General features: G+C 35.5%; 1 protein-coding gene across 5 annotated transcripts; it reads right to left on the bottom strand.

Annotated features, from left to right (window-relative positions):
- Positions 1-665: 665 nt before the first annotated feature.
- On the bottom strand, positions 666-9,150 carry LOC129414574 (uncharacterized). Of its 5 annotated transcripts, none has more exons than XM_073867738.1 (11): positions 8,778-9,150; positions 6,226-6,558; positions 3,880-3,927; positions 3,308-3,586; positions 2,959-2,997; positions 2,699-2,773; positions 2,495-2,575; positions 2,292-2,387; positions 1,833-1,877; positions 1,100-1,190; positions 666-1,028 (listed from the first exon to the last, which is right to left on the bottom strand). In XM_073867738.1, exons 1-10 carry the CDS (start codon positions 8,820-8,822, stop codon positions 1,110-1,112), a joined length of 1,122 nt encoding a protein of 373 aa, XP_073723839.1. In that variant the 5' UTR covers positions 8,823-9,150; the 3' UTR covers positions 666-1,028; positions 1,100-1,109. The 5 variants fall into 5 exon arrangements, with proteins under 5 accessions (XP_073723839.1, XP_073723840.1, XP_055024612.2 ...); XM_073867739.1 differs by having other exon boundaries at positions 1,833-1,879; positions 2,300-2,387; XM_055168637.2 differs by having other exon boundaries at positions 2,286-2,387; positions 8,778-9,142.
- Between the last annotated feature and the right edge of the window lie 883 nt (positions 9,151-10,033).

The following is a 10,033-nucleotide window of genomic DNA, read 5'->3' as shown; positions in this document are numbered from 1 at the left end:
GCACCCTATTTGTAACAAAAATATTTTAGGGGGTCTATTAAAATGGCTTAGTTTGCTTTAGTTTAAATCTGTGCTTTTGATTTTAATATGCTTTTCTTTAATAGTAAAATAAAAAATGCATTAGAATAAGCTCATTTTCTTAAAACTCATTTGGCTCATAAGGTTAACATTTAGTCCTTTATTAGTCCTCCTTACACATTAATGTAAAGAAATTGTTTCATCATATACTCACATTTTGTTACAAAATTCTTTGTTCTGATGAACACACACAAAAAAAGATATTTTGAAGAATGTTTGCAACCAAACAGGGCCTCTGATCGGTTTAGTTACAAACATTCCTCAAAATATCTTCCTCTGTGTTCACCAGAACAAAGAAATGTATGCATGTTTGTAAAAGCATGAAAGTAAATTAAAATTTTTGGGTGAACTATGCCTTATCTGTAAGCGTATGACACATTTGCTCTGTATGAATCCATACTTGATTATTAAATATATAAAACATTAGAACTTACATTCACTTGCAACTGGTAGTGCTAAGTTGCATTAAAGTATCTTAATGTCGTGTCATTTTTTTAAAGCTTTACCATCTACAGTATCCATCTATACTAATTTTATTTTTAACTAAATGCATAGGAAAGAGTAAACATTAAAGTTGAGAATTATAATTTGTCATAAAACACTTTTATTAATGTGAAAAAAGGCACATGTGAATTGTTGAAGGCTGGGCGAAGAGTTGCAGCTTATATTGGATGAAATGGTACTCTCCATTCCAAAATCATTTAACCAACGGAAACATAAACAACACCGAATGTCCAATTCTCAAAGTAAAAACATAAAATGTGCACGATTACTGTTTGTATTGTATAACATCTGCAAATCTAGTGTACATGCATATGGAAATTAGAAGCACATAATGTAATTAATCAGTGAAAAACAGCCACGTAACATAACTTTGTAGCTAATCTGCACAAAAAGGCACTTGGCAAAATTGTCGTTCCATGTTTGAGCAAAATGTATAGGTGACGGTCCTATGAAAATAAAACAATTTGATCAGTTGTTAATATGAATCAGATCTTCAAATAATAAAAACATTCCTTACCATGACCACTTCAACTTTTAGTTGCAACTTCAACTTCTCCCAGACATTTATTGATGGTGTCCAAAGTCAAGCCATTGTCCACTGCAAAGTTCTGTGAAAATTATCTTTACCTCATTACTTTGCACACATAGCTATATACTTTCATGCAGTTTCCACCGTTTACAATCTGCATCTGCACTGTAAGACATACTATCTCTCACATACTAATGTATCTGTATATACAGTACTGTGCAAAAGTCTTAAAAATCTCTTAAACCTAAATAAAATTAAATCCTAATATCTCATTTTAAAGAAAGTAGTATTTTTACTTCATTCTGCTCAAAAACACTCAAGACAAGAGAGGTCACACTAAACACTGATGATGCCAAAGAAGACATTTAGTCCTAAAAATGTATTTTTTTTATTACTTTGTACATATTTCCTGTATTTTCTGTTTGTATCTTAATAAAATAGATCGAAAAATAAATATGGATTGACATTAAAACTTCTAAAACAACAAGTCTGGTGGTGGTGGCCTAAAACTTTTGCACAGTACTGTATATTACATTGTAAATCTTAATGACTGTTTTATTCATTACACTAATTTGCTGTAGAATACAAAGCATTTCAATGTACAAATTGTTAAGGACATATTGTGCATATGAAAAATAAACTTATAACTAGCGAGAAATGGTGAAGCACAATAATACAATCAGAAATTCAATAAAATACAAGTTTCTGGGAAACTAAATACCTTTTTGGCTTCTGTTTCTACTTGTGCAACAGATTCATCTTGACCCTGAAATGCAAAGAATAAAATGTTATACACATTTTATACATTATTTGAAGAGTTTCGTTGCAAAACGAGATAGCTCAGTTTTTTTAATTTTTCAGAAATCTCGTTTTTTGGTTGTGTATTCCAATTAACAACAATTCAACTGCAGTTGGTTTGTTTTGATTTAAAACTTCATAACTTAAAAAATAAAGCTAAGTAGCACCATAAAACAAAATAATAACATGATAAAAAAATAATGAACATGTTTTAACAAAGATGTTAAAAACAGAGTTATCTCGTTTTGCAACGAAACTCTTCATTTTACTTTTTAGTCAAATATTTCATAGCACATTTGCATGTTTGACTTCAAAACTTCCATGATTTTCCGGTAAATGGGATGGATCAATCAAGTTAAACATATTATAGGCTCACAATAACAATTTCCTTTGACATAAGCACAGGCTCGTGAGCCGGACTCGATTCTGCCAATGTCTCTGAAGGAACCGCAGGGGCCTCTGTTGTTGTTTCAGAAATCTGTGGGAAAAAAATCCTATACTTTATTTGGATGCATCCAATAAGCTAACAGGATATAATGCTTGATGTGCACGAGGTGTCTACATTTGAAACATGCATCTACTCACCTGTTTCTCTTCAACAGCTAAAGCTGACTCAGTCACCACGAATCCTTCGGCGACAGCACTGCTAGCAGACTCAACCAAAGGCTAAAATATATGAAAATCCAAGAGAAAGAGAGCATCTTCAAAATTAAACTTTAATCTAAAAGGATTCAGCACAGAAAATCTGTGCACAAACCCACTAAAGAATTTAATAAAAAAGTATTATACTACAGATTCTTCCAATGTGGCTGCGTGTTGTTGAGGCCCTGGTTCCACTACAGTTTCTGCAGGCCCTGCAGCTTCCTAATTTAAAGGCATTTAAAGGAATTATGTATATGTCCCTTCTTGGCATGCATTGCAAATCAGAGCAACCTTATTAAAGTGAACTGTACAGAGCAATACAGAGATACATTTTACTTCAACAACAATTAAGGCTGTATTTTTATTTTATTACAAAAACAATGAAAACCTAAATCTTAAGAACTCACCGCTGGAGCCTTTTCTGTATCAGGTGTTGTTTGTGAATCCTGCAGGTAAGAGAGAACATCATACAAAGAACCCTCATGTATATACATATTTGAGGTAGCTGAGCAAGCACTAAAAAAATAAAGATTCAGTGAATTTACTCAATTTTTTGAGTTTTGTTTAAATGTAGCTTAAATAAATTGATTGCAACCACTTACCTTAAAAAATGTAGTAAATTGAATAATATTTTTTCAGTGTAATATAGGGAATAAAAAAGAGCATATTTCTGGACAGCCCAAAAAAGAAAAAGACATAAAAAGACTTGTAAAAGACATGTAATGTATGCAAATACACATGCATTGTGTCAGACACCTTTGTGACTTCTGCGAACGTATGGATATCCAAAGGCACAGCTTCAACAGTCATGGGCTCTGCTTCCACAACAGGTCCACCTACAACAGCAGGTTCATTGACTTCCACTGCAGGCTCAACATCACCCGCCGCTGTTTCTCTTGCAGGTTGAACTGCAGTTAAGGTTTCGGCTGCAGACGCCGTCTCCTCAGGTCCTACCACAGATTCATCTGCAGAAATCTCAGCAACACCTTTAACTTCATCCTTGTTGTCAGCAGGTGTCTTGAGAGGTTCAAGTGTCTGCACCACAATATCATATGGAGACCAGAAATAATTTGAAGATATGGAGAACAGAAAACACCATTAATGTTTTAAAGGTGTTCCCAGTGATTGTTGCAGTATTGTAGCTCTGCATGTGCATAGATATTTGTAATGCCAATTTTGGGTTCAATTCCAAGGGTATGCATGGCTGTTAAAATATTATACCCCACATGCAATGGTAAAACTGTCTAAAGTTCATGAATGTTAAGTTTTTATATGTTTTTATTAGATACAGTCCTTGTGCAGAGAACTGATGTTGTATGTTAACATACCTCAGATTCATCTGGGATGGGTAATGGTTCATCTGTGGATGCTGTGACCTACAAAAACAGGAAAGATTTTAAAGCTCATTGTCAACATTCCACTGATGCACTGGATTTAAACTGTGCCTCTTGCACCGCTGGAGCTTACTGAGGGATTTTCGATTGGCAGATCAAATATGAATAGACTTAAATAAATAAAATTGTGAATAATCATAATTGACTCACTTCTTATGTAATGGTTTTAAAGCAGTTGGGGGTTTCCTCCTAGAACTGTGCTTTTATAAGCTTATTACTATAAGCTTACGAATAAGCACTACAAACTGCAATTAATGTATTCACATAATAAAGACTTTAATGGAATCTATATGACATTGTGTAAACCACACAAGAGCTTAAACAATAAAACACACACAGAGAGAGAGAACTGTTGTCACAAAGATTGTTGTTAAAAGAGACAAAAGACAGTTTGTTGGCCAACACGCCCCCTCCGAGTTCAGTATGTACACGGGGTTATCCAGTAACCCTTGGCGAGCTATCTGCATTATAATTAAAACAATTATTTTTTACAATCCTAATCAATTACGAGGCAACAATACTAAAAATTTAAAAACAAACAATTTTAAACATTTATATCAGGTCATACTCCCTTTCGAGCAGGCATGACTGAACCATTCCTATCCCACTCAATGTCAGCAAATTCCTCATCTTCACCTACCCATCTTCATTCAACAAGACACACACCCACATCTAAACTCCTCCTCTACATTGTTCAACAACACTGGAAGGGAAAAAAGCATAGATAGTTTGGGGGGATGTAAAAAAGCCCAATAAATTAAAGAACATTATTTCTCCGCCAGCTAAGCCAAACCCCTCAGTGCACTAGGGGTGTAGTACTGTAAGATGGGAGCTCACCTTTGTTTCCACTGAGACATCCAGCAAGTCGACAGGCTCCTGAGGGCCTCGAAACCAACTGAGAATGAGTCCCATAGCATCACAGACCTGACACTCCAATAACACTGTAAAACTCTGAGACTCTTATCCTGGCACGCACTGTAAGGGTATGTGACTCTCTGAGTGTGTGCATGTCAGACCTAAGCACTTGTGTTGTCTGCACAGGGAGAGGAGAGGCTGAAGCAAAAATCACAGGAAAAGAAGGGTGGGCATTCACGGATTGGCTTCTCTTTCTATAATACATGAGGGAGGGTGAGGGAGACTGAATCTCAAATCTTCCATTCATGTCTAAAATATAAAAAATGTTCCTGCAGAAAAGTGATATCTAATTTCAGTCAGGATTCAGGCCTCATCATAGCACAGAAACTGTACTTGTTAAAATTACCTACTCTTATCATCAGTTAAAGGTTACATCTCACTGCTCGTTTTACTTCATCTGTGCTGCGTTCGAAATTACAGATCATGACACACTCTTACATCGATTGCAAAACCGTACCTATTTTGGCCAAAGGCATCTCTTGATGTAAATCCTGTCTGACTGTTACCTCAAAAAGGGTCCAAATTAACACCAGTAAATTATGGACTACCACAAGGTTCTGTTCTAGGCCCTCTCTTGTTTTCAATCTACATGCTGCCTCTTGGCGATATTATTATTAGAAAGAATGGGATTAGTTTCTATTGCTGCGCTGATAACACAGTAAAATATTTCATCAAGATGCAATGAATTTAACAAGTTATCCAAGTTGGCAGGCCAAGATGGTAAATTCAGATAAGACAGAGATATAACTTATTGGACCAAAGCGTGTAAACAGAAGGTGTTAGAATACAGTTTCCAACTAGAAGGATGCACTTTATGTAAGGCTGATTTTGAGGTTTGGTTAATCACGCCCTGGCCGGCTTGCAGAGGTGGCCAGGAGCGTGGTTTACTTGGGCTCTGGCGCAGAAGGCTAGTGTAAGCACAATCGTGCCTAAGCGCAATTCAAAAGGAGAGACGTCAATTGCATGACCACTTATCTTCATCTGCCGCCTTAGAAACCATCTGATGCGCACAGCAGGGTTACGTGAATCTCCGGGCTGCACACGTGACAGACCAACTAAGCAACATGATGGCATGTGAGAGGGCCGTGTGTCATCGTGCACCAAACGACTCAGAATAAAAAAAAAACACAGACTTAACATTACGATAGGCTCCAGTGTTAAGAGAGCGCTTTACTTCCTGCTTTGTTCAAAACAATCGCATCCTTATGACAAAAGCGTGCCCGGGATCGGATCGATAAAAGTACAGTGTGAGTGCGTGCATCTGGGGGAGTATGGAGGGGGGACAATCAAGCTAGGGCATGGTTTGGTTTGGATAATGTGAGTGCACCCTAAGTGACCTCAAAGAGGGGATGGGGGTTACAATACCTCTGTTACTGGAACTGTCACACCTTCTGACTCCTTAATCACAGCTGGTTCTTCTACACGGGTTTCCAATAAATCTTTTTTAAGGTCCTCCATAGCCTTCATGGTAATCGTGACTGGGACCTCTTCCACAATTGGTTCTACAGGAGGAACTTCAACTGGAACTTTAATTGGGGAAACCAAAGCCACTGGAGTTTTAACTGGAACCGCAATGGGAGGCTCTGAGGTTTTGGGAACTTTAACCTGTGTGGTAACTGGGGCAGAGACTGCACACACTCCTATGGTCCCCATTCCAGAAGGGCCATACTGGTCCTCTAGGGCCATTCTTTGCGTCTGCTGCTCACAAATATAAGAAAGAAGAAGTTGAGATTACTTTAATTAAATCACAAAACCGCATAATAAAAACTGCATAATAGTTTCCGATTTATTAAGACCTTACATACTGTAAGTGAACAAAACTTGGCTGCCCAATGTCAAAAAATAGCTGAAACCAATTTGTTTGGACATGCCTAGTCAAGCGGATAAAAAAATCGGGATGGGGCTAAACACAATGAACAAAAATGCAATCACATCATAGAGCCACACTCGCTTTACGATCAGACTCGCCACTTCATTAGCCAAGAGAATGGGCTGGCCAATGCAGTTTACCTAAGCTTCAAAAGAGTTTAAGCTCACATTGTGTGTATTCGCTCTATACAGTGCCCAACACAGTTTAATCCAAATTATGCAACCATGTGTGAAGACCAGCATCAGCACAAGCCACAGAGACAAAACATGGGCTTGAGTCCAAAGAGACACCATAACAGGGTGTAAAATTGTAGGAGCATAACATCACTACAGTCTGATGTTTGGTGGCAGATTGGAAGGAGTCAATATGCCACAGGCGTACAAAAAGATAAGAATGCCAATGTAAGTTATAACTGCCAGTTGGCTTTTCTGTATAGGATTGGATAGAAACAAACAAGCAAACAGTGTGCTGGAATGTTTCACCCCCAGAACTCTAACCATTCCCTTTTTTTACAGGGACCCTGAAAGGTGTCCAATTTAGGAATGGCTATATCTGGGGGACTTAACGATTGGAGAGATAAAAGATATCCCATCTATTTCTGTACTTGTGTGAAAGGCAGGTCTGTTGATATGATTGCATGCCATAGGGTTTTAGAACATTAAGTAAGCATTTACTGGTATGTCAGCAAAGCAAACTGGAGAGAGTGGCTTTAATTGTCACCGGCCACAAAGGACAACTAATGTCTTACAGAGCCATGCAGTGCAATGCAAGCCAAATCATTTAAAAATACTACATTTATTTACTATGGATGAGTTCATAATAAGTCAAATAATAGTTCTTCTGTAGGGCTAAACCTTCAAATCAGTTCTTTTTGGTCTACTGACCAACTGTCTCTGTAGGAATGTGCCCTCAAACATGTTTGAAATCAGATTTGCTCAAGGGATGTACCAATGTCAACAAAGTCAATATGAGTTTGGTAAGAAGATATGATGCTATGTGGACAGACCAAATAAAAGGGACAAGAAAGTAAGCCAAACTAAAACACATCCATGAAGGTATTTAATTTAATGAGTTAAGATTTCCTTGAGTAGCAGCAAGGTATTTTAAGGTAAGCTGAAAATATATAAGAGACTATAAATCCAACAAATGTAATTCAAAGATTTCTACATCAGGACATTAAGCTACATGCTTCTTGTATTATTTGCAATAAGCAGACTGCAACCACTGGTTTAATACTCTTTTTAACCTAGCAGTTTCACATCATTTTCATAATTATTTCATTAAGCCAAATATTACTGCATGTCTATTGGTTTCTATATGTAAAGGTTTCTATACTGTTAAATTCATTGCTGGAGATTCACATGAAAAAACTAAAATGTTTTAGTATAAACTGTTGTAAATTGTAGCACAATGTACCACATCACAGTAATTACTACATGTATTCAATAGTATTCTATTCTGTAGTATTATTAGTAGAAACAATTAGTAGTAAGCTAATATTTAGATGTAGACTGTAAATACGTGGTTTATATAAATTATAGGCCTACTTTAATATAGTGAAATATAATAGTAGGCCTATACTTTTATATTACTAAGTAAGATTCTAAAACACTATACTATCTAGAAATGTTAGTACAGTTTATAGTGTAGTAAATACTAAAGTATCTACTAGAATCTTTTTTTTTTTATATAACGTAATGAATGTCATTAAGGAAACTGGTAACGATCAAATAAACGAAATCCTTTGTGTTGTACTTCATATAGTCACTATAAACGTATGACAACAGCTAACTGCATACAGACTGCTATACCAATGTGTAGCTAGCTACGCTGCAGTTTAGGAAAACGTTATTAGCGTGCGAACTTAAATTAAACAGAACATTATGCTAAATATTGTCAAATAAACGAACCGAAAACAAACAGTTACCATCCCTGCTACGTCAAATAATAATAAAAAAATAATAATAAAAGAATAATAATAATGAAAACTGTTTGCAAACAAAACTATCTAAAAATGTGAGAAAAGTTAACAAAAAATAATACTTACAACTCTTCTCATTCGGCGCTTGTTTTTCTTTCTCTTGCTGGGCATGTTTACCGTGTAGCGTGTGTCAAAACGTTATTTCTTAAAGAAATGCAGGAGTAAATAAAGAGCAGATCGATCCCTGCAATTTAAGTCAGATAGCACAGTCACAATGACAATATGCTTCTATTTAAAGCCCCTTTGCTTTTTTCCACCACTGCGTGCATGGAGAGGAGGGGGCCTCAGCAACAGTCTTCATCATTATTGGAGGGCTGAACCCACACCAGACCTACCATTTTAAGTCGTTTTAAATTGGTGTGTTGACATTAAAACTACGAATAGCACACGACTATATAAATATTAAAAATAAGCATGTATTCATGAGGTGATTCCAAATCTCTTACAGAAGTTTTCTATCATTGTTATATTGCAAAACCATAGCCACAAATTGCTTCACTGTAAAAACAAAATAACCATGTGGTTTTAATAGCTTTAACATATTAAGTTTGAATACTTTAAAAGAAAATAATAGCATAGTCTATTGCAAAAAAAGTGATGACCAATAATTTTTTATATAGGCTACTAAAGCTTGCATAACACAACAAAAGGCAGTCAGATAAGCAATTTATGCTGGTGGGCTAATCCTGTACTAGGCACTGCAAAGGCAACACATAACATTATACAAATCGATATACACAAAGATTTCAATTGCACAAATTTTACCAAATGGGGATTACTCAAAAACCTTAAAAAACCAAGTTGAACTGTGACATACTGAGTTACACAGTTGGTGAACAGTACAATAGGTATTTGGTCCATTTCCCCATACACACATTCATTAACTACACAGACAGACTGTGACAGCTATACTGTGTGTTGAACATGTACATTATAAACTAATAAACCTTTTCATGGCATCTATGGAAAAAAGCTACAAGCGTTCTACAAAAAGCTTTATTGTTTGAGTGCAACTTTGTTTCAGTTTGTTTTTGCATGTAAAATGTGTGATTAAATGGCATTAGATCAAAAGTCATTAGATCAAAACCTCTGTAAGGACAAATATGAGCCCAGTCACGTTGAGACCTTAACATGTGTTTTTTGTCTAATTAAATAATTTAAAATCTTATAAATAGCTATTAAATATATATATATAAATAAATAAATAAATATATAAATAAATAAATAAATATATATATATATATATATATATATATATATATATATATATATATATATATATATATATATATATATATATATATATATATATATATAAATAA

The sequence above is a fragment of the Misgurnus anguillicaudatus genome, chromosome 5 (assembly GCF_027580225.2).
Source record: "Misgurnus anguillicaudatus chromosome 5, ASM2758022v2, whole genome shotgun sequence".
Taxonomy (NCBI): Eukaryota; Metazoa; Chordata; class Actinopteri; order Cypriniformes; family Cobitidae; genus Misgurnus; species Misgurnus anguillicaudatus.
This window is presented reverse-complemented; position numbering and strand designations above follow the sequence as displayed.